The 27,670-nt window shown below is 39.7% G+C and overlaps 1 protein-coding gene across 1 annotated transcript in view; it reads left to right on the top strand.

The window, feature by feature from the left end:
• The window catches only part of XPO4 (exportin 4), a gene marked incomplete at its 5' end in the record, with an annotated part of 78,066 nt that overhangs the window by 13,219 nt on the left and 37,177 nt on the right, over positions 1-27,670 (top strand). The window contains 4 exons of the mRNA XM_082335944.1: positions 10,230-10,335; positions 14,069-14,210; positions 14,468-14,606; positions 26,758-26,874. Coding sequence (XP_082192070.1) covers positions 10,230-10,335; positions 14,069-14,210; positions 14,468-14,606; positions 26,758-26,874 — 504 coding nt within the window. The remainder of the gene's footprint in view (positions 1-10,229; positions 10,336-14,068; positions 14,211-14,467; positions 14,607-26,757; positions 26,875-27,670) is intronic.

The raw sequence follows: 27,670 nt of genomic DNA, 5'->3' as shown, positions 1-27,670 counted from the left end.
TCTGTGAGTTTCGTCTAGCACTGACAAGGTTAAACTTGTAACTCTTGGGGTATGCAGAATTTCCCATGCAGAATTCAGTCATTTTTCCAAATTCTGCTGGAGCAGTCCTCCGTGGGGTGGATGGAGTCTAGGCTGATCCTGTTCACCTAATGATTCCAGAAGGTTGGCGTGAGTCGATGTACTGTTAGCTTAGTTGAATTTGTGCATTTTCTTGTTGAGTGATGTGCACAGTGGTCAGAAAAGAGAAAGTCCTAAATGAATCCTGTGAGGAGACCGACAACAGTCAGAGCTGATAGTGGATGAACGGCTCACGTAGATACATAGAGCAGCTACAGACATCTGTTTGTCAGTGTCCTACCACAGCTAGCTGAGCGCTATGCCTTCTTCATCCTCGATTCTTTTCTCTTGCTCCTCTATGGTCCTGCTTCCTTGAACAAAGACTTTACTCCACCTTCCTCCCTTTTGCTGTTCAAGTCCTACCCACTCTTCTTCAAGCAGTAGGTCTTGGGTACCTGTTCTGATGCTGAGAAGCAGACATGAACAGTGGAAGCGGTGTCCTCAGGCAGTGAGGACAGTTCCTCTGCAGACTGGTTACCACAAATCATGGATCTGAAGTGTCCTGTGCCTATAAATGAATGGTAATTTCATTGGAAAACCTGTAACAGTCTATATTTGAGGGTCGAATTGTTAGTAGGGAAGCAAAATCTTGGTAGTTTTTGCTGCTTATCTTGGAGAGGAAGTCTTATCTCAGAAAACGTTTTGGTACTGATGGTAATGATTTACTTTGGCTCTCTAGTTAATCAATGTGTATATATAGTATCTTATATAAGACCATTTCAAAACTGAGAATAGATCTTCTCACAAACGGCAATTTATTTCCTGTTTTACTTGCAAAAGACTTAATATTAAGTACTTCAGCTCCAAAATACAAAGCAAACTCTGATACGAAGGAAAAAAAAATCTTTTTTTCCCTATTGTTACGTCTCTGCATGAAAGGAAGACATGAGCGAGTAGATGTGTAGGAGGTAATTCCTTCAGCAGTCATGCATTTGTTCCAAATATATACCGAAAAATACTGGGCACTCTGGGGTTTAAATAATTTAAATCATAATTACTTTTGGGAAAGAATTTTTTTTTAAATCAAACAAAGTTTTTGTTCAGAAAGTCTTAAATTTCTACTATGTTGTCTCTATTGCAGGTCTGGTTGGAAGCCATCTATTGCATCTTTCTTACCAATCTTCAAAAATAATCTTGAGTATCTTTTAAATTGGGAGATGAGTTACTGCTGTAATTTAAGTGATTATTCCAAAAAGCAAGTGCAAATGAGGTAATTGGAACACACTTGAAGCTGTTTATTATACTAGCTAGGTTTTCTGTAGTAACTTAGCTATTACTCAACGCTTTGGCAGTCATGTAACGACAGATCTGAATTGGACAGCAGAAGCTGCTATTGATACCAGTTGTCTAAACTGCCTTCTGGCCCGGTGCCCGAGGCAGGAACGTCTGATCCACTTGTGAAGCAGTTGCCGAATGCTGTAGAGCTGAGCATCTTCGTGTAGCCTGAATTGTTGGCTGGTGGCATCTGCTTCATGAGTGGATCAGACATCCCTGCGTTGTTAGGTATCAGCATCTGCTAGAGAGGTAGGGTGAATAGCTGAGAATGAAAGTATCTAATCATCCAGTTCTCTGTGTCTGACCCCTATATTTGATCTCTTTTATTAGCTATTTTAATAAGGCAGGCAACCGTTATTGAATGCGCCATGATATGCTGTAAGAAAAAGCTTATTTAAAACGCTTGAAAAGTGTTACTGGTAAAACTGGGTTGGAGACTCATTATGGCTTGACTCCACAGAAGTTGGGGTAATGCAGTCCTGGGGCATGTTGCTGGACGTGACTTTGGTAGAGTTAAACTTGGAATCTCCTTATTCTGAGAATCTGATTCTTTTGTATATCTCACCTATATATCAGAACTGTGCTGGGGAGTAATTCTCTTAAGGTGTTTTTTGTTATTTAAGATATAGAAATCTGTTTTTAGGGGGTTTTGAACATCTTAGTAGAAGAGCACAGTAAGTTAAAATTTCATGACTTTTGATTATTTAGGTGTGTTGCAGCTATAACAATTGCTTACGTGGATAGAGTAATATATATAGCTGTCCTAAATGTCCTAAGTGCACTAGTTAAAAATTATTACTATCCCCTTGTGTTTGATTATGTTTTTTCTTTTTTTTCTCTTTCTCATTCTATTTTTGCCCATAATCCTCAGATATGTTATCACCATCACATGGTGTTCCCCTGCACATGCTTCTCAATTTCACTCATGATCTCTCTCCTTTGCATATGCCTCGCTGTTACTTGGCTTCCCTGCCTGCTGGGACATGTTGGCAGGCCATCTGGGCTTCCTTTATTCCTTGCTTCTCCGAGCGTGCCTTGCCTGATGGTGGCTGTCAGCAAGGTCCAGACCCAGTGGTGCCATTGCCATCTGTGGTGGCTTTTGCTTATCCTTGTATATTGATCGAGATTTGGTTTCTTATTCTTGTTTCTGCTAGGCTTCCAGGCTCTCTGCAGCACGGAGTCTAGACACCATTCTGAAGAACAGCTAACGTGTTTAATTGGTTTTTCATAAGCTGATAATGGCCCACAGACCAGAGGTTGGGAACAGTTTTATTTTACCTCTTGACTGCAGGGAAGGCAAGATTCCCCTACATATTTGGGGAAGCTCAGTTTGGAGAGTTTGCGGTGAATTTTATGAAGTCACACTTCAGTAGAAATCTCAGATTTTTATTTCTAACCTTGTCAAGTTTGTAATGTGCTTTACTTGCAGACATAAACATTGCCTTTGGCAAGAAAGTTCCTTCTTGGCTTTAGTTGTAGCAGGTACAAGCAATTTGATCTTTTTATTTTTAAACCCAAGAAAATTCTCTTAGTAGGCATGTTTGCCTTTCCATAATCCTACTAGTGTTTAGGCTGTACTGTTCATAGGGGACCTTTTTTGTAGGTGGGAATATTGTGGGTGTCAGCTTAAAACACTCCGGTGCACTCCCTCTGTGTTCTCTTATGCAGCAAAGTCTGGAGGAGTATGTGACTGTTCTTTGTGACATGCTAATTTGCAGATTTCCCCCAGTGTAATTGTAGCAAGATGCTGAATTCAGTTGTATTCAGTGCTGTCTTGCCATAGCAAAAGTCTGTGAAAAATCAGAATTTGTTTCTAGCAAACTTTTCTGTCTGCAAGGAATGCACACTGTTCATCCCATCTTTAATTATGTTCGTACACAATCGTGGGCAGGATTTTTCGTAGCGAAAGTACGTTGCAGAGATAACAGTGCAAACTGGTTAACTAAATCATATTTAAATAAGAAACTATTCCATTATTGATTTTAATAATAATGTTGTCACTTGAATGTTAGAAGTTGTTAAGATACTGTCACTGTCCACAAGTGACCAATAAATAATATTCTCTGGCATCTAAAATCACTTTAGAAAATAACATCACTTCTAATATATGATGAAAAAATGTTGTATTTTGTATGTCTGTGATGATCAACATGAACCTGCCTGAACAGAATCACTTGGGGGGGGATTTGATACCTGTTTTTTTTAAAAAGGCAAAAAGTGTTTTCAGAAATAAGGGGAGGAAGCTAAAAGAGCAGACACCACTTCAAATGTGGATGTGGTGTTACTTCTTCAGCCTGTTATTGGCAAATACGCGGTGACTTCAACTTCAGTCTTACGAAGAGTGCATCTGATATTTGCAACCCATTTGCTGCCTTTGTCATGTCTCTATTGCTTGGCACTCTCCATCCTGACAGGTCATAATTATATGTATTTTTTAAAGGTATGTTACTGAGGTAGGAAATGCTTGTACTAAGCATGTGGTTCTGAATATATATATGTGTAGCTTCAGATCCTCTATCTGCATCTAACTACTACTACTATTTAAAACAAAACCCTCAAGCCCCTTATTTTTACCCCTTATTTTTTCCACCTGTACCTCCACCAGATGTTTCCTAGTCATGTGTGTATTTTCCAAAGGACAGTTGGTCTAACCCTTTCTCATATCTACTTCTTTCCTGTTCTGAGTGTCACTATGCATTAATATTTTAAATTATTTGTAATACCTGTTTGTGTTAATCAATTTCTGCTTAGGTAATGTATGCCAAATTTTTAGCCTTTTTAATCGTTCCCAGTTGTGCTGTCCTTTCTTGTAGCATGAGTGAGTAATAGGATATCACTTAAATTGATGGTGTACCATCAAGGGAGGAGCAGAAAAAAAGATGATCAAAGTTAGAAATGAGAAATCTGTGTTATATGAGGAAGAAACAAAGATGGTTTATTGTGGAGAGGAAAAAAGTAAGTGGCAATATATAAACTTATGGAATTAGATGGTGCTGCTCTATCAGGTGCTCTTCTTTATCTTCCCACAGTACAAAAGGATGGTTGCAGGCACAAAAAGATGGTTGCAGGCAGTAAGAACAGGAAAGCTAGTTAGAAACCTACCAGTACTGTCATGGTTGTTGAGGAACCCATGCTGTTTGGAGCATTTAATATTGTTAATTTGTTGCATTTGTAACTTCTGCATTTTTCACATCAGTGGATTGCTTTCACATCAGTGGATCACTAGAGGTAAACAGTTGTTATGAACAATGTTGGTGCTCCTCCTGTTTTGTTAGTAGGGAGAGGGGCAATGGAGATTCCTCTGTGATACGGTTTCTCATAACATTCTCATAGTGGTAAGAAAGGGGAGAAGGAGGATTTAAAGGGGGTGTGCTTACCTCGAACTCCTTGAGGGGAGAATCTTTTATTTCTGATGGAAAACTGAATCCAATTTTGTTTTTATTAGGTTCCACACTGGAAAGAAAAGGTAATTGCATGGAAGTTATGTTTAGATTTTTGTAAAGTATCTGGTCTAATAGTCAAGGAAGGCAAAACCTGACTTGGGATTAGTTTTAGATGACAGTTGCTGTCCTTCCAAAATAATTGTCTCATTGCTGTAACACCCATGTAAGCTGAGATAAGTTATCTCCTGAGAGTGGCCTGATTTTATTCTTTTTCTTTAAATGTACAAAAAGTGAAAAATCAAATGTAAGGTGATATCTGAGTCTGTGAAAGGAAACTATTAAGACTCTAATCAAGGATATAAGAGCCTAATCTCTCTCTTCCTGCCATTGAAGATCTTTTGAAGAGCTTCTGAAAGGCTTGCCTGCATCTCAGATACAGACGGAAGGACTTGCTCTTGGCAGAACTGATCTTTATGTACAGAAGGAGCTGTAGTCATTCCCTGTGCATTCAGTCTTCATAAAGAAAGCTGGAGCATGCTTAAACTACGCCAGAAAAATGTGTTTGTACCTATGATTTGGACAGCTTTTCTGTTTGGCTGACCTGTGCCAACACGTTCCTTCAAACTGCACCTGTCTGCCTGTATCCCAAAACATTAGAAAGATGCTGACTGCTGAGGACTCAGTCCTGTATTTTCCATAATATGGAGAACCTCAATCTCCAGCTCTTCTTTTTTTTTTAAAAAGAAGGTGTTAAAGGTGTTTTCTACTTTTGACTTCACAGACTCTATTTCCTCCTGAAGTTTAGTGGTTCTGCTCCTTTCAAAAAGATTTTTTTTTCCACTGGCTCATTTACTGTTGATGGCTTGAGGAGAATCATCACAATGATTTGTGCTCTTTGAAGAAGAGTGAGAAGGGAAGCAAGGACCTTGGCTTTCCCGTGCTTTTTTTTTTGAGCAGGAAAACCACAGTAAAGTTTTTTCACAACCACACAGAGAAAGTATGGTGTTTCTGTAAGCATGTGCAGGATTTAGATCTTCTAACATATGCTTATTGGCATTGTTACAATTTTGTCATCAAATACCTTACCTTAATTTTTCTCTCTCCCTCCCTCCCCCCCTTTTTTTGTTCAGACTAGTGATAGTAGGACATAAGGAAGTAGAACAAACTATATTTCTTTTTTTTTATAAACTGGTTGACATGAAAGAGAAGGGGTTACATTACTTCCTTATTAGTTGTCCAGGCTTTCAGATAAGTTTAGTGGTCTTAAAGTATTAGTGCTAGTCTGCCAGAGTGTTTCTAGTCTTGTCTCTTTTCAGTTTCTCTCTCCCTTGTGTCAATAATTGCCATTTGAGTCGGTAGTCCTGCTGGATCTGAGCAGTAGGCACTGCTGTTGCTGTTCCTGTTCTGTATCCAGACAACCTTGGTAGCTGAAAGGATGTAATTTTATTTATAATGCTATGTTATATAGGAACTCCATTCTTATGGGGCAGTATCTTGCTATGCTAAAACTAGAAAGATGATCATTGTCCTGCAAAACTTTTTATAGGTAACTTGAAAGATAGAGAGCAGATGGGTGTTAGCAGTAACATCAGACAGTACAGAAAGGAAAGTGGTATAGCTGGAAATAGTTTCAATATGTCAGGTTTTTAATTCCCTGTAAGCTGGATGGTAGAGAAGAGTTTGAAGGAGACAATTAGAAAGAAAACAGTGAACGCGTAGGTATTTTGGGGGGGACCTTCCAAGCATGATGGGTACTTGGGGTACATTTCTATCCTTATTGTGCTGAGGGGATGCTGGGCACTGGCTTCCAGGGCTCTCGGGCTCACCTAAGCCAGTGTTCTTGTAATGTGAAATTTGTACACAGAATGTGTGTGTGCTGGGCTTTTCTTTAAAGCCTTAAATTAGCTGGACTTTACTTTCAGTGTACAGATAACTACTGTTTGAATGCGGTGAAGGCAGTAGACTGTGAGCTTTAAGCTCCCTCTGGTGGCTATATAGTACAGTTTAAAGCTTACCTGTTGCACTTGTCTGTTCTGGACAGTTTTGAGAGTCTAAGTGCATAATGTATTATTAAAATATTGTGATTTTTAAAATTAATACAAGAACATGATGTGCCATATGCCTTTCTAAGGTGCCAAAGTTCTTCTGTAATCAGACTTAAGAGAAGTAGAAGAGTTAAAATAATGTAAAGTTAGAGGTCTCTCTTCTAGTTATTGTAAGCATGAGGGGGTATTTCCCATAAAACTTTAATTCTATTGGTTTTTTTTTTAATGGTGCCATAATTTGCCACTGATGTCCCTGAAAGTGCCCATAAGTATTACGGAACACTGAAAATAGGTATGATTTCTATATGACAAACTCAAATGTGCTGTTAATGCAAAATCATTTCAAGATCAGGTAGCCCTGACTTGCTGCTTTTGCTCTAAGAATGTGAATGTCAGTGACCCCAGACTTGCAAAGTATTAGGATTCTCTCTAACTTGGCCATAATTAGTGAGGGTTCACGAGACTGCAGAGCTATGAGCTGCAAGGTCAGTACTGCTGAAAGGGCAATGTCACTCTACTCCTTTTCTCCCCATTGTTGCACTGGCTCTGGCACTTGCCTGACTTCTTGATGCTTATTAAAGTAACAAAAGAATGTTCATTCCCATTGCCCGCCCCCCCCCCCCTCCCCCCCCTTTTTTTTTTGTGGCCTAATTGATAGAAGGGATAATGCAAGGAGGTGACAAGACCATGCAGGTGAGAGCAAGAGAGGAGTGGGACCTCTCCTTTTGGTAGCAGAGTTATTAAAATAAGTCACTTGTCTCAAGAAATTTGATTCTTAATTCTCATGAAACTTCATTGACCAAAGCTGTGTGTTCCTTGAGACTTCTGAGTATTCCCATGGCATTGCACAGCAACAGAAGCTGTTGGTGCTGGAAAAAAACAGCCTGTCACCAGCCATTATGTCCTATACTGTGCTGGCACAGGCTTCTCTGCTGGCTTATGGTGAACCAAGCTGGGGGACTGATACAGATAAAAATAACCTGCCTTTGGTGGGATGCTTTTCGGTGATCACTTCCCCAGTTTGTTTCTCTGGGTGCTTGCAGAAATGCTTGCCCATACAATGGGGAAAAAAAGTGGGGACTGCTTGTTTGTTTGGTTTGGTTTATTTGCGATAGTACCGACTGAAGTACATGTTCAAGCTGTTGCTGTATAGGCCATTCCTGTGTTTTTAATAACTTGCTCCAAATATTCTTCTGGCATTCAGTACAGCTGGCTCTGCAGTGAGTGTAGCTAGAGTCCACACAGAGAAGCACTGTCCTTCAGACTGCAGAAAGCATGGGTGGTTGGCAACAGCTCCTGCTGATGGCTGGTTGCATGCAGGAGAGTTAAGTTTTTATCACAGAAGTGTCATGTGCCCCAGTTCAGTGAGGCTGCTTCTTTACAAATTTAAATTTGCTTAAAAAGTTATTAAAAGTTTGAGTTTCTGGATTGGGTTGGAGTTTGCTGAAGGTCAGTGTCCCGGAAGGATTCGGGTACTGCCATGGAGCTTAATTCTGTGTCAGTTCAGCAGTGCGTAACGCCCCAAAAATCCAAAAGCTTTTCTGTGTGCAGCCTGCTGGCTTACACCCTGCAACGTGGCTCCGAGCACACAGCAGACAGACTGGAACTGAAGGCACGCTGCCTTCCTTCTACATGTGTGCACAACCTAACGCCCGCTGCCGCCTACCCAGAAGGGGACATGGACAAACACTGATTTGTCCCCAGAGCTGCTAAGGTTTGAACTGTCCCATATACGTTCAAATCACTGTCCAGGGAGGTCCTGCCCCGAATGGGCTGTAGCAGAGCAGGTTTGTGAAGGGGCAGAGCATTTATTCTGCATCCATGAGGCTTTTTTCCAGCCGCCCCCTTCCATTTATTTTTTTGCTCCCTTCCCAAGGCATTCATAATATCTGGAAAAGTTGTGAGAGTCAGAAATTTGCTGTGTAAGAAGGAGCACAGCTGTTTATTAGGACCCCCTTGATCCGAGGATCAGCAATCTGCTTTTCTTTGCTTCATGTATTCAGATTATTGAAGAAATGATTGAGGAGCAGCAGCCTTAATCTGTGGTGTTACTAGCTCACATTTGAATCTTCTGTTGTCTGTGTTTTGTCAAGGGTGAAAGAATTAAATCAGATTTGATATGTTTTATTTGCTGGAAAACATTTCTCTTAAGTGCAAAACCTTGGTCTTTATGCTGAGGTCTTCATGCTTTTATTCCCAAAGCATCAGGTACAAATCAAAACCAAAAGGTATGTGGCACCTATGTTCTCCTGAGATTGCCAGGGACAGGAGTCGAGTTTGGAGTTTGGAAGTCCAGTTGCAGTTCAGTAACCTACTCTGTCACCCTGACCCGGCTCCGTAGTTTTTATGCAATCTTTCTACGCGTGCCTGTTCCTTTCTCAAAGGCGCATCAGTTCAGCTTACGCTGCCTTGTGGTATCAATCCCCTGTAAGAGTATTTTGTACCGTCTGCTTGTTCAGATAAATCCCAAATAGCAGAAATTGGAGAATATTAACGGTAACAGTGGAGAGCAGCGTGGTGTTATGAACAGCCGGTGTTTTCTGCAGGGTTGTTTTTTACCTTGTGGGACAGCAGGGGGGGATCTCAGGGTTGCTCGGTGAGGTGAGGCTGCAGTACAGGCAGTTAGCTCTCACCTGCGCTCCATAGGCGACATCCCACCTCGCAATGATCCAGGTTACCGCTTAGTTTCATGCTTTACCTATAGTTGATTTTCAGGTAGAAACCACCATGGAGCTGCCTTCCAGCAGCAGTGGAGCAGCAGGTGCTACCTGAGCAGTTAAGGTGCCCATGATGGTAGGGCCTGGGTATATAAGATGGGCGTAGGCAGCTGGGGAACCATCCCCAAACGAGCTGACCCCTCTCTCAAATTCAAGCCCTCACTCAGTCTTTAAGGTGTCAACTGTAATGTGAAACACTAGAGGGTAGTATGTTACTGCCGATACTTTATTTTAGAACATATCCATAGTCACGATTTTTTAATCCCTTGAATTTATTATACAATTCAATATTTTCAAACAAGCGTGGAACTAAAGAAAAAATAGTGCTTTGTTTCTGTGACTGTGAGCGTGGTGTGCAATGATATTTTTGGTTTGAGTAGAAAAAGGATTAGATTGGATGTAGATCTGACTTATGTTTCTTCAGAAGCATCATTAGGAACCCAGTACTTAGAATTATTCACTCTCTGCCTGATGTCTCAATATTCAGGCTTATGTGTACACAACGTAAATACACAGTGGTATATAAGAAGAAGCCATGACTGAGAAAGAACAGGCAGTTTTACCAACATACTTGGTTTTGATGTTTAACTAGTGAATATTTATAAGTTCATGACATTGCTCATATGTGTTTACAATCGGGGTGGGGTCTTAGACTTGAATAACTTTAATTTTTTTTTTCTTTTTTCTTTCAGGCACCACCTTCCATGGTCAATAATGAACAACGCCAACATGCCGAGCACATATTCTTATCATTTAGAAAATCAAAATCACCATTTGCTGTTTGCAAACACATTTTGGGTAAGTTTTGATAAGTTAAGCATGTACCTGTTTTTAAAACTGGAACTGTGCTGTTCTTCTGCAGCTGGGAATATGAACATCAGTTTTGATAGCTTTTGATGGAGGTACTCTTTGATGGAGCGTGAAGCTTATTGCTGCCCTCCGGTTTTGTTTCTGGCAGCTTTAAAGTCTACTACACGCAACTTCATGTAGCTAAGTTCCTAAACTGATTTAATAGATTTAGGTTTCCTCTGCTACATGATTATTGTAATACTGTCTAATCTGTGGAGCTTGTAGAACTGCCTGTAGTGCGATTGCTTGGCTTGATGTTTCCCATTGAATGAACCAACAATGCAATTTTAGATACTTTTGCCAGATTCTGCACTGTTGCTGAACTTTTCCATGGTGAGAATTTATTTCAGGTTGAGTGTCTTAGTAAGTTGCTGTTAACAGACCAACTGTTCTGTTTTGTTTTGTTTTTTTTTTTAAAAAAAGTAGTTAGGAAAATTTTCTGTCCACGTGGTGGAAGCAATAGAGTATTGAGTCAAAGTTTTGTGGGATTATACCTGTGGAGAAAGGAAAGAGATGGATAGGTATCACCTTTTATCGGAAATTTCTTGGGTTTTAGTGGAAATACTGTAAATGTGGTTTTGTTACAAGTCTTTAAAAACAAGCCTGTTTTTACAGGCGCTGTAGAGACTTATTAGAGTTTGGCAGCTAAATAATCTGAAAATTGCAGGAGCAGTAAGCATGTCAGATTCCTGCCCAGCAGCACTGTACTGACCAGATGTGAGTGTTGGGGGGAGGCAAGGGGGAGGTTTCAGTGAAAGCTGACTCCGAAGCCTGGTGAGGAAAACCTGGAAATCTGTGGAAAAGAACACATGCCAAAACCACAAAAAGCAACTTTTCTTTCAAAGAATTTGCCAGAATGAACAGAGAAATATTAGAATTGTGTTCGAAATATGATTATTTTCATGCTTAATTCATTTCACAGTAATTTTTTTAACAGTTATTTATAAATTTACTGGATTAGAGACATACAATTCATGAATATTGTGATGTCAATATTGCAGGCCTACTACTGTGGTGTTAAATTATACTGTGATATACAGAGCAGGCTGTGGTTCCTTTCCTACACCCATTCCCCAACCAAAATTTTTTCTACAAATGAGTTTCTTGTAGTCTTAGTGTATTATATTAGTATTTCATCTGGTCCCGAAGACTGTAACCACACTTTTTGCTTTATGGGTCTGCAAAATTGGTGCTTTTTATTTTCACGTTGATTTTTAGAGAATTTTAAGTGGGGAAAAAAAAACATACTTCAGTAACTTTGCAGAAGATTTTGGTCCTTTATAAGTGATGTATTTGTCACTACTCAGAAGTAAGTAATGGAAATTTATAGCACCTAGTAGTGCTATCTGTGCTAAGGGATACATCACTGCATCTTGTTCTCAAAGAAGGGAATACAGTTTAGTATTAATAATGAAATATCACTGCAGATATTTTTCTTTTTTTTTCTTCTGAAATGTGGCTGGTTGCAAGGAATGTGATCCTGTTTTTAACACCTTTTGGGTGTCTAGAACTATTACATCCTTAAACTGCTCATGTGCTATCACCATTGAGAAACCAGCATGTTTCCACATGGGGCAGGTTTTTCCTGGCGGTGGCTTCTCCAGTAGGCAGTTGTGATGCTGAGATCTAGAAACGAGAAACTTTTTCTGAAAACTTTGTTCGTCATGAGTTTGTACAGTCTGGACAGAAAGAACGGCTGGTTAACACTTGGGAGGTGAGAAGGGAGAGGCGGGGATTATGAAATCAGGAACCAGGAAGGGAAACAAGCTGTTTGTGATGAATAGAAGAGTTAACGTGTACTGAAGGGATATGTGCAGGTAAGGATGGGTGGGAACCAGAGGATCAGAGCAGATGGGTTTAAAAAGAAACAGGAAAAAATCAGTCAAGACAGGAGTTGGAATGGAGGTAGACAGAGATAACAAGGATGTTGACAGCGTTCATGGAAAGAAGAGCATATGAGTAATACAGGGAGAGCAACGGTTACGATGAGCATAAGGAAAAGGGGAACAGCCACTACTGTATCGTTGCTTTAGAAACCTGGAGTTGAACCCAGGAAGTATGAGGCTTTACGTTCTTCTGCTATAAGCTTATAGCTCTCAAATGTACTGGCAGAACTTGTCCTGCTTTTCTTTAGTAACTTCATGTAGAGGATAATGGTGCCCTGACTAGTTATAAGCTTACAGCAAGTGCTGGACGTCTGTGAATGATTGCAGTTGTGCATCTGCAGTACTTGACGCAAAGGAGAAACTCCGTCCTCTTTTTTTTTTTTTTTAATAGCATTCTCTTTTTGTATGAGCTTGAAAAGCCAAAGACCCAGAAGGCAGAAAATGCCACAATTAAAATACCCATGCAGGAACAATCTAGCTCATTTTTATGTGTGTGTTAGACACATACATTAATCTTTTAATTAAGTGGTTACTTAGTTTTCCAAATTAAGCTAAGTAGATTTATAGGTGGTTTATTTTGATTTAAGCATGTTTACCTGTGTAGGTTTTAAATTTGGAGCCTGGTTAAATCACTTAAAAACATTTTAGCAAATTGGCTGCTATCTTGGATATAGAACTTGCGTATAAAGAAAATAGATGTTATGAACTTGTGTATATGTAATCAGGGGAAGAAAGTTTGTTTTGTAGTTATTTAAAGCCCACCATCCCCTGACGGAGACTTTCTCGAATAAACCCAGTTTTTCTAGTCCTGGCAGGTTGCCCACCATAGCTCAAACTCCGCTTCGTGTTCAAGAATTTTATTTCACCATTTCATATTTTATGCTTTTGCCACCCCATGGCTACACCTTTTCCAAATGCTCTTTCTATGCTTCCTACAGAGCTCAGAATGTTTTGAATCTAGCTACTGAGATACTACCTGCTATTCCTAAGTTACAATTTTTAAAAGCAAAGGAACAACAACAAAAAGAAATTCTCTGTAGCTTTCTATCACCATATAAATTAAATTCAAATTCTGTTTTTTTTCTGTAAATTATATTTTGTAGTCACACAAACTGTCATCTTTTTTCATAACATCTTTTTCTATTTTCTTTAGTGCATCTATATACAAAGCAATCAGATATTCGGATAATAAGGGCTAGTGATTCCTACACTTTGTTAGAAAGTTATATTTTGATTACCTCAAGATAAATACAGAAGCTTGAACATAACATAGAAAACCTTAAATACACCAGTCTGTAAAACTTTTGTTGTAATAATTAAACACAAATGTTGTCTTTATGTGTAAGTGGACTTGCTTCTCATTACTATCCATAAAATACATGTAATTTTATGCACTGTTGGTTCCAAAGGCAGGCACACGAATGAAAGAAGAATCTTCAGCTCTGGCATGCCTGACAATTTAATCATATCTTAATGTATTGTGATTAAATCTGTTGTTTTTATTTTTTGTTCCACAGTTGTGTTAGCATTCGTATTCTTGATTTTTGGTCAGTCTCCTCATGCAGTCAGCTTTTATTCCCCTGAGTCTCTGACTCAAATAATATTGGACAATTTGATAACAAGGTTATTGGTTTCCTCTCCCTTTTGAGCTGTAAATTCTTTGTCTGATTTCATAGGAACAAAATTCTGTTTAATAAATTAACTAATAGTAAATTCCTTTTTTTTTTGTTAGAAATACATACAAGCTAAATACTTATGTCTTCTGATACTCAAATTGCCTTTGTTTTTCCCCACAGAAACTAGTAAAGTGGACTATGTCCTTTTTCAAGCTGCTACAGCGATAATGGAAGCAGTTGTAAGAGAATGGATTCTCTTGGAAAAAACTAGCATCGAGTCACTGCGAACATTCCTTCTAACCTATGTCTTACAAAGGCCTAAGTAAGTATAGAAAAACCACCTCTGAACATGTAGGATTCTGCATAAAGTCTGGGTTACCTTTTTGTTTCCAAGGGTAGCAGTGGAAGACATTTCAACAATTTGTCTCCCGTTCTTAACACTTAGTTGAATTCTGTAGAGTTGTCAGCTTTCCCTTACGAATTCACACAAAATGTTTGAAAAAGAAATGAGTTTAAAATGTTATTGTACATTGATGTTCAAAATTATTTGCAAACATATTTTTGCAATGTTGTTTACAGCCTTCAAAAGTACGTTCGGGAGCAGATTCTATTAGCAGTAGCGGTGATAGTGAAACGGGGATCATTAGACAAATCAATCGACTGCAAAAGCATTTTTCATGAAGTCAGCCAGTTGATCAGCAGCGGTAACCCCACTGTGGTAAGCATTTTATTTTCTTCTTCAAAATTTAAGCAATCTGTATCAGCAGCATAAGCTATATACTTAGTCACTATAAAATCTTGTATACTTCTCTTATCTAAATTAGTAATTAGTTGATAGCTATTCAAGCAATCATTTACTAGGTCAGATTTTGGAGTAAGAATGTTTTGGGACTGCTAGTAGTATGTGTAGTTCTTTGGTGCACAATTACACCATACTTCTTAGGGAATAGGTTTCTCTCAATAGCCGCTTTAACTGTCACTAATGTGATGGTTTTGTTGTTTGTTTTTTGTTTGTTTGTTTGTTTTTTCCTTGTTTCTCTGGGTTTCTTTAATAAAACAGCATGATCTAAAATGGATTTTCCATTAGCTGGCAGGTTCTCTACACGCTCTGTTCCCCTTCCATCTGTGCAGTGCTGCACCCTCCTGTGGCTCAGCTGTCAGAATAGGCTACCCAGCAAGAGGCATAGGCCTCTGCTGTTCTCTGGGAGACGGGTAGGTGGAGAGAAAGGGGTGTGAGGAAGTAAAACGTGGAATGGAAATACAAAACTTACTCTAGATTTAATGTCATACTACTAGGGGTAAGTGTTACCTTCCATACTGAGCTCAAAGTGGAAACAAGGTGTCCAATATCTATCTATGCATTTAGCGAAATTCCGTTTGCTATGCCAGGAGATAAGTTTAGAATAGGTCATAATAGAGGCATGTAACTAGAGATTAAAGAGAGGTGATTTTTCTCCTACCAAATGCAAATCAAAGATTATGTAGATTCTGTGCTGAAACTTTCAACCAAAGCTTTTCTCAAACAAAACAAACCTTGAGGGACCAGACTCCTAACATTGCTGAGCATTTAGAGCAGCAGTTGTACTAGATGTGAGCGGCAAATGTTTAACTCTGAAAATTCGATCAAAATGTACTAGAAGTAATGCAGCTCATGTCATGGTCCTAAAAATAGTGTGTCACCTCTGAGCACAAGTGATATCCCCCCAGGGTATGGAAATTTCAGTTGCACTTCTAACCCTTAATTTCACTGTTATTTAGCTTAAGGAGAACATTTCAGCCTTTTTGGTCATGCATAATTTGGATAGAAATGGGTATTTGTTTAGGAGAACAATGTTAAGTTCATGCTTTTTTCCAGGGAACATAGCCTTGTTATAAAATGGAGTTACAACTGAAATTTTCAAGTTTTTTTGCATGCTGGTGTGTATGCTTATGTAGTTTATATGATCTTTCCATAAAGATACAAAAGTGGAGTAAATAGAAACCTGGATGTTGACAGAGAAGTCCTTTCTGAACTAACTCTTGCACAGTCCAACTTCTGCAGTTGTGTTCTGTGCATGCACTAATACACAGACACGCTACACTGAGCACAGCATACAGCAAGCTAAGACTGCCAGCTGTAAGTATATCACCCTGGGCTTGCTGCAGAGCAGAGCATGTCACAGAGGAGCTCTGGCTGGGGGAAGGGACAATATTTCACTCTTCTCTTCTCCAGGTTTCACTCGCTGCCACCACACAGAGAGAAAGTTTGGCTCAGCTTTTTATTTCCCTTTATCTACCCCTTTTGACAAGTATTACTTTCTCCATAGTTTTTCCAAAGTATTTGCACTTAGGTTTTCAGAAGGGTATTTAAAACGTCTTTAGTGTATAAAGATGTTTTCTGTTCCAGTATACTAATACAATGTACTAGTAAAAAATAACACATGATGCTGCTGGAACATCTTTTCTATAAGGTGCAGTATGTCTTTGCCAGGCTGGTTATAAACACGTGCTCCCATGTACGTATGAGGTTTTATATTATAAAACCTTGTTCTCATTCATAAAAACGTTCTTGTAATCTTCTGAGACTTTGCTGCATAGAAACTCTGGTACTCTGATCTGAATTCTCTCAGTGCCAGGAGGCACACAAGGCGCGAACATCGTTCTTCCACTTCGGTCCGCGGCTGCGTGCTCTGGAGTCAAGGGCCACAGCGCAGTCTTCCGTCGGTTTCCCCCTCAGGACACGACCGATCCAGCTCCATCTCCTCCTCCTCACTTTGTTACTGATTTTCTCCATCCCCGCCATTTCTGATGCTCGTCGTTTCTGCAACTTTTTATTTTTTTTTCCGGGAGGAGGTAGTTGGCCTCCTGCCCAACCCCCATGACTTGGAGGGCCAGTGGTTTTTCTGTCAGGGTGGCCTTCCCTTAGGCTGTGTTGGTTCGCGGCACCTTCTTCAATTTTATCCGGTGCACCCTCCAGAGAGGGATCCCCTATCCACCACCCAGGGGACGCGCCTTCTAGCCGTGCAGCCCCAGCCGAAGGGGGTTCAGGGAATGCCTCTTGTATAAATATATAATAACTTTGAAAGGTTGTATGAAATAATTCATACAATGAATGATCTACTTATATTTTCAAACACGGGTGGGTGTTTTTATTAGTGTCTCTGTGGTCTTCAGCCATGCCCATCAGGCTGTGTGGAACCACAGTGGTGTTGCCTTGCTGCCGTGTGGAGTCTCAGCGAAGGGTGCTTCAGGGTATGGTATGAAGCTAAGGGAGTGGTACTGCTTTCAAGATCCAAGCTGTGCTGTCAGGATAGTGCCATGCGGCGTCACAGGTGTTTCTGCAATTCACTGGAGAGGTGTTTATATTAGTTATTCATAACAATGTGCCTCAAACCAAGTCAGGGAGGAGGCTAGGATATGGGTGTTGGGAGAGAGATCAGGAGACGTTTTCCAGCCCTCTGTGCCTCCCTGACTCCTTCCACTTTTTTTACGCGTCTTTCCTGTGATGTGCGCTCTTGCCTTCAGCCTTGTACACTCAAGTTTCCGGAGTCTGTCACACCTTTGTGACTCCCAGTTCTCTGTTGGGTCTCTTAGTCCCTTTCTGTATCCTTCCCAGACTTCTGCTCTGTGTTTACTCCGACCTACTGCCCACCCGTTTGTGTCTTCCTACCCGAGGTTCACTCCAACAGCTGAGAAATAACATATGGAGTCAGCAGCAGGCCACTTCACATTTAAAAACGTTTAAGGCTTTCAAGCATGGCTCTTAGCTGTTGATAATGGCTTTCTACAGCAGTTTATAATTGAGAGAAAGTCCTTTGTAAAAAAGCAAAGTGGTCCCATGCCTGCTTCCCGCTTGCTTTCTCCTCTCTGCTTCTCTGAAGCTTCCTGGCCCTTCTTTATCTTACAAGAACAAAGTAGGTACTTAATCTTTTCTATTCCCTGCAGCCCTCCACCCGGTTCCTGTCAGACATCTGTACTAGCTTTGTGTGTGTTACACTCGTGCTCCTTAGAATCTTTGGGACTTTTCAGTAGCATGTCGTCAGAGTCAAGTCCTGAAGGTTGGTGTAATGAGGAGAACAGTGACCGTAGGTGGTACCAAGTCTTCTTCATGTGTCCTTTTGCAGGATTTGATACGCTTAATATCTAACTTCTTGAGTATTAGTTAAAAATATCTTTAGAAATGGATGTATTTTGAGAATGGAACTTGAAGGTGTGTTGAGTAATGCTGTGGCAAACTGACATCGGAGCAAGACTGATTTATGAACTGTTGAGAATGAAAAAATGAGAAGGAGATTGGAAGGAAGAGAAGGAGAGGAATAGTGATGAGAGGAAGAAAGCGGGCAGGAGATGAAAAAGATGTCTTTAGTATTGAGTAATCTCTTAATAGTGGAACACAGTGTACATGTTAAGGAAATAACAGGGCACTAAGGAGAGGTAATACTACAAGGAGGGAAAGGATGCATGGTTAGAGCCAGGGTTTGAACCTGGAGCATTGGCTCCTGCTGCTGCTTCTCTGCCATATGGACCTTTATGGATCTCATGGAAGAAACCTCTGTCTAACAAGGGAAAGCAAACTAGACCCTGAGAAGGGTCTGGCTGCCTATTAATTTATAAATGACTTTAGGTAGTATTCCTCTGGGAGGACAAAGATTAGCTTTAGAGTTCCTGGTTTTGTTTTTCTGGGCTCCTCCTGTAACTTTAATACAAGCCATCCTCCTGCTCATGAAGGAGAGCCTGTAATCTCCCTCAATAGCATTTTCAGGATCTCTTTTCAAAATCTTCATCTCTGGGGGACAGAGCTTCTGGCAGTAGACACAGTATCAGGGGCCAATCTTAAAATGCTAAATACATGTTTCCTATCACTGATTTCAAGAATTTGGAGAATTGTGAACGCCTTCAATTTCTTGGCCTTTTCTTTTTGTGTTAGAATATTCTGCTTTTGCATACCTGAAGGATTTCCTTTGTCCTTCATCCCTGCCAGAAGGAGAGGAATCCTGGCAGCTAAGGTGACTGATTCCCAGGAGGAGGAACTGGTCTGCATGTGAACACAATCCGATGGACTTTGTTTAAAACTGGACTAGGATATGGGCCACACCTCGATTTGTTCCAGAATATGGGTGGGCAAATGCAGAGGGGTCCAACTGCTGTAGACCTGACATGGGACTGGGAAGTAACAGAAGCTGTGTTTTTTAGGATCTACAACGCATACAGTAGAATGTATTCTAATACAAAGCTCCATACCTGAAGCCTACATTTTTCTGTATATGCAAGAAGACTTGTCAAGACTTACTGGAACAGCTCTGGGATCCTAACAGTTCCTTCTCTCTTAAAATCTGTAAATCTGTTGGTCTGTTTCCCAATATTTATGGTTGAGCTAGAGAGGAGATTCAGATGCTTCAGGTTACCTAAAACTGCTGAGGAATATGCTGTGAATGGATCTTATGTGAACAGTGGGAAATATTAATAAGCAGAACGCCAGGCATTCATCTTCATTGAAATTAATCTATCAATAATAATTGCTGCATAGATAATTAGTTACATTTATTTAGCATTTATCATTCTTATTTCTGTTCTTTAAGAGGTATTTTACTTCTGGATCCTTGTCTAGCTGTTGCTGTCTTGTGGTCGGGTGGGAGTTGGAGAAGCTTTCATGACTTTCACATTTAGACAAAAACATATATAATTTCCCCCGTCTACCCTCAGCTGTATCTTCTGGTCTAATAAAATTATTACCTTGTCCTGTGAACCTTACTGCCCTTGAGACATGTTGAGTATAAAAACCAGATGGTAAACCAGGATATTTAAGCTGTTTCCTTCATGCTGACAGGTGGTCTATAAAGGCATAAGTTAGTGTGTTAAAGATTGGTTTGGGAATTTTAGGGATCCAGAAACTACTCCAAATATGACGTTAAAACTTGGTAATAGAAATGTAAGAGAACTTTAAAACATGAGTATTTTTTTAGTAGTTGTATTAACCAGGGTGCCTTCTAAAGTTTTCCCATTTTTTCTTTTGAAAGAGAGCCTACTTTACTGGAGATGTAGTATAGCAAGACTGCAGCTTAGTTGCTTAATAACTTCAATATTAGAAATTGATAGCTCCCAGTATTACTATTTACAATAGAGCTACAATTTCAAAGACAGGGCTGGGAAGTGAGGAGATGTGATTCAGAGGAGAGATGTGTGCCCCCTGTTCTATGTACGGCATCCAGGACTCATCGTTTCCTCAATTCGACCATCTCATGACTGTGCAGGTGTGGAGGCCCTCACCTGTAGACCTCAGAGACTCACTGGGAAGGGAGAAATGATGGCTTTCCGTGTGTTACACCTACATTTATTTATTCTTGTGGTGACACACAAATAAACAGGCTTGAGGGGAAAAGCCTCTTTAAGAAGTTTATTGACCCTAGCTGCTTGGTCTTTAGTCCCTCTTCCTCTGAGGTACTGCCCTTCTGAATATATATGTTCAGTAACAAACTGGATCTGTGTGGGAGTCTACTTAAAAACAACCAGCCTTCTCCCTCCTAACATTATTTTTCTCTAAGCCAATCTGCTGTGGAGCACAGCCATGTGACACAGCTCATGTGGCATATCTGGCAGTATGGCAGGCAGAGGCGGGCAAGAAGGACCAGGAATGAGTACTGGGAAAAGTTGGGGGAGAGCGGACACCTGCCCGCCAAAGAGCACTTGCCAGGATGATGTACACTTAAAGCTGGGTGATACTGATGGTGAGCTGCATGGCTAGTCTTACTATTCATTATTTTGAATTTAATTGGAAGTCTTGGATTTGTTCATGCAGCTACTGTAGGAGTGAAGATTCAACTGGTGCCTTTCAGACAAGAACCTGAAGAAGGACCTCCAGATAAATGGTTTTCAGACCTTCACTTTTTTTGATGAGACTACTTTTTTTTTTTTTTTTTTTTCCCCCTCCTCCTGATTTCTGCTTCACAACTTCGCCTGTCCCCAGAGAAACAAAGAAAAGCATGTTTTGCACCCTAAGCTCCAGCAAACTCTGCCTGGACCTCTTCCATTATTAGTAGAGGCTGCCAGTTCCCTTCTCTCTTTGGCCAAAGCCTGCATGCTTCACATGCCACAAGATCATCTTCCTGTGGCCCCCAGTGATTCGCAGAGGAATTGGTTTTCTCTTTCTCAGCTCAATCTTGGGGATTTCCCTTGCTTGGTTTGGCTGGTTCCCCCCAAGGAAGGGAAGCAGGGTCTTACCCATTGCACCGCTGTAGGCATGGTGTGTTAACCTGGTGCTGCTCGTTTGTCTTTGCGCGGTGGCAGAGAGGGAATGGGAGGAAAGGGGTGCGCTGCCCAGCCAGTCCCTTACTGCTGACAGCACAAAACAGCAGCTGTGGGTCCTATTCCTATCGTCCTGTCCCTGCTTTACAGCTTTTTTCCACCAGTTGGCTCATTTGGGAAGGAACAAAGATAAAATCCAGTGGGTTCTTCCTGGTGCTTGCTTATATTTCTTCAGAATATATTCTGGTTTTCTTTGGTTGGGAACTACTACTTCAGCCCCTGGGTTCCCCCCCGCCCCATTGCAATACTCACAAGTTGAAAAGCTGGAGTGGTCCCAGTTACTCTGTGTACATAATGGTATTTCTTTTGGGCCTGTGGCCATCCTGTTAACCTTTCCATTTGGAGTTGCAGCTTACATTCTAGTGATTTAGATATTCTGAAAATGTTAGCAAATACAGCTGTGCTTATTCAAGGAAGTTAGGGACGAAGTATATTGCCACCTTTATAAAGGAAGCCTTGCTTTAAACAATTTATTTGGTAAAATTGCTTTTGACATGTTCTCACTACAGAATTTTATCATCTAGGAGCAGCATAGCAAATTCTGCCCCTGATAGATTTACTCTTTGATTCTTTCTGCTCTTGTGCAAGTTAAAATTAGCTGGTTTAGGGATATTATTAAATGCTTCTTGTGGCTTCCCTTTGGTTTCAGTAACAGAGTTTACATTATGGGGATGGAGACAAAAGGTCCTCTAAATGCACACTCAGGCTGGCAGTGATCTAATGTAACAGGGTAGATGTTACGATTTGCTCTGTTCAGGTGAGACCTTTATTCTTTTAAATATACTTATTCATTTTTCTGTAGGTATAAATGACACTTGCAGAAGGTGGGGGGGTTGCTTGGTAGTTTAGGTTTTGTAGTAAAATGAACAATTTAATCAAGCCTCTGACAACCTAGCTGTTGTCTCTGAATTTCAGAGCAGAGGAAACACTTTTGGTGGTGTAGTTCATTCTGCTGTGTCTGTTGGCTTTTCTGCCTTGGAGCTGGTGTACCACATGTCCATTTTTTCCTAAGCTGTATTTGAACTCTTCTTCCTTTCAGATGCTTTGTAACCTAACTACCCTCAAATGAAGCAGTTCACTTATTCCATGGGCAGTCCAGGCACAAGTGTGAAATCCCTTCAAACATTATGGCTTTAACTTTTGTTATAAGGGACATTCCATTTGGAGGAATAAGTTGCATTTACCTTCCGCATCTGAGTTTTATGAATTATATATAAATGTTGTTTACTGTTAAAATAGTGCATGATATTTCTGTAGTGTCTGTGTTTTATTAGAGTAATTTAAAAAGAAAAACACTAAAACGACGTTACTACTGGGTGTCTGATTGCCAAGTTAATCTCTTATCACAAGTCCCATTGATCTTCTGTTTGAGCAGCTGAGAGTCTATTTTATGTATAGCGATCTTTCATGAAGTTTATTCCTGGTAATAAAGCTAACTGGGGTGAGTGCCAAGCTATTCTCAGAGGCAGTCCGCTCTCGACAAGAGAAGTATTTTATTTTGTTAGATGGGGTTATTGTTTGGGTATGTACTTGTGGCAGAACTAGTGAAATTGCTAGCGAGTGAGTCAAACTAGGTTCAGAGGTGTACTCTTACTGGTATGAAGTTAATGGCATTACTGCACAGTACACATTCAGATCTGACTTTTAATATGATGCCCAGAATCACGTGCATTTTCTACTTATTACTGTATGGTATCATTAAATTGGATTGTTAATCTCTCCTGTTGCATCGCAAAACCCTTAAAAAAAACACACTACAAAACAACATAAAAAACCCTCCACCCTAGAACTTTACATGTATTAACTGCATTCAGTTGTGTTTCACAGGGCACAACTGTATTAGTTTATCTGAAATTATGTTTTTGTTCACATTTTTGAAATCTTTCTTCTAATAGCCTGTATTTGTGTTGAGGTACTTAAAGTGTCTTCGTACCAAGCATACATGTAAATTAAAAAAAAGTATTTCAAAATATTAGTAGTTAACTTTTAGTAAAGTTACTTTTCATAAAGTAAAATTTTACTTTTAATAAAGTTTACTTAAGCTTTATTTCAGAGTTTCTGAAGTATTACTGTGTAGTGAGAAGAGTTCAATAGATGGCAGGGCACATGTTCTTTTATGCTAATTATTTTGTTAATATTCATATGAAAATAGCAATCTTACTGCTATGCACAACAATCTATATAAATTCCCATAGTCCTATGGCAGTTTTGGAAAGCAGTGGTGGTTTGTATGCAGCTCTGTGCAAATGCTTGACGTTGCAAGGACAGGATACAGGTCTTGATCTGTTCTTCTGCTCTTGTGTGTAAGCTAAACTCCTGGGGGCTGGCACCTACCTTCTAGGAAACCAGTCTCAAGCAGTCTCCTCTCAGCCTGTCATTACAGTAAATTTTAAATTACTGGCCAATGTCTTATCTTTTGGTCTTCTACTGCTCTGGTGACCTGGATATACGGGTGTAATGACAATTCCTCATGGATGCAAGGGGTAAGTGCAGATGCAGGGAGTGACAGGAGGGCATGGATGTGCCTGTAGTGCACACAGCGCCCTTGGGATGGTGAGGGAATGGGGCAGGATTTGCACCCCAGGTATCGAAATACCAAGGTGAAGGAGTTGGTGGGATGCTGAGAATTTAGTGGGAGGGAGGAGAGCGGAGGGATGCAGTGTGGCCTGGTGTTTGCTGTGCACTAGGCTGCTGGAGGGAATAAAGTGTGTAAATCTCTAGTAATGTCACACTTCTCCTTTCATGCTCATAGCAGGTACGGATGTCAGAACTACCTGAAATAGCTCTTACTGAAATCAGGGGGGCAGGTCACTGCTCAAGCTCCTTTATCAGGCTCTTAGCAGATTCAGTCAGCCTAGCTGCATCCATTGCTCTTAACATCTTTGAAGAGATTTCTGTACCATCAATCATAAAATTTAACCTTCCTTCTAAATTTCTTGAAGTCAGGAGAAAAGCACACAGAAAAATCTGGAACACAGTTTTATCATGCAATAGCACATTACTATCCAAACAGAAAGGATAAATCATTATATACCATATAAGCAAACTGGAGAAAATGGAAGGAGAAAGTGTCTATTATTTCAGCTAATATTAACTATTTGTAATCACAGAGGGAACAAACATTTTTTTTTCCTATTGCTCCTTACCTATCATTTGAACTTACCGATTTATTTTTCAATAACGGGCAACTGACTGCAGATGATGGGTAGTCTGCATCACTGCCCTGTGGTGGTCTGGATGGTGGATTGGTGTGAAGATCTTTGCATGATGAAGCAGAATCAGCTTAGCTTTAGCCAGGCTCTTGTACTGTTGTAATCATTAATACCACATGGTAATCATGGTATGTTACAGAGCATCAAACTGTACAGATTTGTAATTGCAACTAATCATGTCCTTACATCATGGCTTCTCTGTGCTGAAAAGTAGCAGTGTGTCAGTAATTGAAGGATAAAATAAAAGCCTGCATTTTAAAGTATTTAAAGAACATTGTGAGACTTCTGCATCTCCTGGCACATAATGAAATTGGGCAGTGTTCCCTGGCAACTTTGCATTATTCCTTTAAAAACATGTATTCTTCTCTGAAGCATTGTTCTAGAGCCAATCTTTGGGTTTGGTTGTTTTTTGGTTTTTTTTAAGTCAGGTTTCCCCCTTCTTCCCCCCCCCCCCCCCCCCCATTAATTCTTTTCATATGGAACTTTTAATGTTGGATCTAAAACTCAGTGTTAGCCTACAGTAATTTTTTTTTATATTGGATCAAATCTGGATTTCCTCTAAATAAAAAATATTTATTGTGTAAATAGCTTACACAGAAATTTGGAAATAAAATACTGAAATGTTTGAGCTAATTAGAAATGTTTCTAAGTTTATTATAGAACTGGCAAAATTGCACTTTTGCTGGAGTAGTTTAAAGTGTGATGTTGTTTTTCACTGGCTAAATTTTGCTTTTATCATACATGATATGCGAAATGGTGACTGTAGATGAGAAATAGTCCACTTGAAATCAAGTTACTTCTTTAAAATGGGAAACCTTGGATTTAGCAACTGATCAGCAATATGCTGGTCCACTGTACAGCTTTATTATACAGTAGAAGAGAAAACCCATGTATTATCATGAAGCCATTGTGTTTGATCTGTCTGGGACTTATTTAGCAAGTAAGAATGTTAATTTAGTGTATACTGGCTAAGATAACTAGTTGTCCGGGGGGTCAAGGTACTGACTTCAGAGGCATTTCTGAACAAAGATGTTGCAGTTGGTGGGTGGATGGCACTGGTCTCAGCTGTTGTATGAGCTTGCATAAATAGTATCATCTCCACTTTAATCTTTCGGGTGTTCAGAGGTAGTGTGCATATTTCTGTTTAACCCCTGGACACTTGCTGGCATGCATGACCCTTTAACAATTCCTATCCCTCTGTCCATCCCTGGCACCTTGGCTCCAAACAGTCTGGGAGGATAGCCAGTAATTTTGAAGTTTTTTGTTAAGAACATCTCTTTAACAAAAAGTGTTTTCATTTCATCGGTATACAGTTTCTATTGTGCTTGTTACAGTAGTGTATGGCACACTTCTGAAGTACTTCTTACATCTCCACTCTACAATATTTACTCCACTTTGTATGTAATGATCAGTTCAAAAAAATACGTATTAAAACTGGTGTTGATGGTTACTGGACTTTGGCATCAGGAAAAAAAGCTTTTTTTTTTTATTTCAAAAAACAGCAACAAAGGCTGGAGCAGTGTGTTTCATAAAGGAAAGTTGTCTTAAGTTGGGTTTTAGGATAAGCATTTAATTTACCTTACCTTAAATTTTGAGAATGAAAAAAATACTTAAACCTTCAGTCTTCATGTATCTGTTTCTCCAAAATTAACGTGCCTTTTTCTCACCAATTTTTATATTGCCTCAGAGACATCATTCTAATGGAGTAGTTTTAAAGATTCTTTCTGAGGCTTGGGGATGTTGTGCTTTGGAGAGAGGTATCCAAAAGCTTTCAAGCATCAGGGCTTTCTGCGTATTTGTTTGTTTGTTTGTTTTGTTTTGTTGGGGGGAGAGGGAAAAGATGTAGTAGGTGGTGTATTGCAGGTGGTATTTTTGACTAGCTTTTATCACTTTCGGTGGTATAAATTTAATTGTTATCAAATACCAGCACGGTAAGTGTAGCAAATGCAAAGAAGGGCCAAAACAAACTTCAGAGTGACCTGAACTATTAGATCAATAGAAATAAGTGGAAACGCAGTCTTCCCTGAAACTAGTACCTGTAAAGCCCTGCGCACAGGGAGAGAAAGTAAACAGTAAGGCTGGGAAATGGATTGCAATATGTTTGTTTCCATTTTGTAGTGCTGATTACACAGGTGCTAGCTTTTATATTGCTCAAATACTTGAATTTCTTTTGCAAGGATGGAGCCTGGATGATCCCAGAGGTGGTTCACCCAAGGATCTATACTCCTGAAAGTTTGAGTTGTTCTAGTTTGCATTAGAAGAAACTGAAGTAATAAACATAGAAATATGCTAATAAAATAATTTAAGGACAATGTAGGTGATATTACGTTATTGGACATCTTTTAGTTATATTATTCCCCCTTATTTTTTTTATAGCAAACTTTGGCCTGTTCCATTTTAACGGCGTTGTTGAGCGAGTTCTCAAGTTCAAGTAAAACCAGCAACATTGGACTAAGCATGGAGTTCCATGGTAACTGTAAACGTATATTTCAGGTAAACTAGTTCTGTGTCAATATATGCTACCTGTCTTTCTAAAATTTAAACATTGAGAAGCAGAAGTACTTTCTTGTGCCGGGTGCAATTCAGGTACAGTGTGTGCCTAACAGCATTTAACAGGACAAATATTATATTATAAATGCAGATACTGGCTACTTCAGGAAAGTTGATAACATATTTTTTAAAAACTTATATCAAAAAGGTGCAATCCCTTTTTGCTCATTTTATGAATGTAGAGCTACAGATCTTTATGTGGTTGGACTCTTTAATTCCTTGGCTACCAATTGCAAACAAAACGAACACTCTGTGGAACAATGATAGTCTTAAATATAGCTTTGGTTTAAAGCCAAGGAGAGCTATGTATTTAAAAATATTATTGCAGATGGTGTAGTCTGGTTGTCTCAGATGTATTGTTTGGCCAGGCAGAAATGTTTTTGTGAAGGCATTGCTTTAAACTGACTGTTGTGGAACAACTTACCAACTTTTTTTCATGCCAAAGACCAACCCGCTCCTCCACCAGTTGTTAAAAAGATATTGTTAAGTTTTCCTTTTAATGACTAGCATTTATGAGAAGATTTTTTTTCTTATTCTTTACAAACACAATCTATTAATTTTGGCAAAAGCGGGGGGGGGGGGGGGCGGGTTCTGACTGACAACTTCAGAATATCTTCTGTGTTTTAATGAAAAATAGGGTGAAAACAGAAAATTCTTTTCTCTTTAGAAAAGTATTTCTTTTTAATCAACATTTTAATTAATGACTGGGAGACTCTATTAATATATTGTGTTCGTCCTG

This window comes from Platalea leucorodia, assembly GCF_965183815.1.
Source record: "Platalea leucorodia genome assembly, chromosome: 2".
NCBI lineage: Eukaryota > Metazoa > Chordata > Aves > Pelecaniformes > Threskiornithidae > Platalea > Platalea leucorodia.
This window is presented reverse-complemented; position numbering and strand designations above follow the sequence as displayed.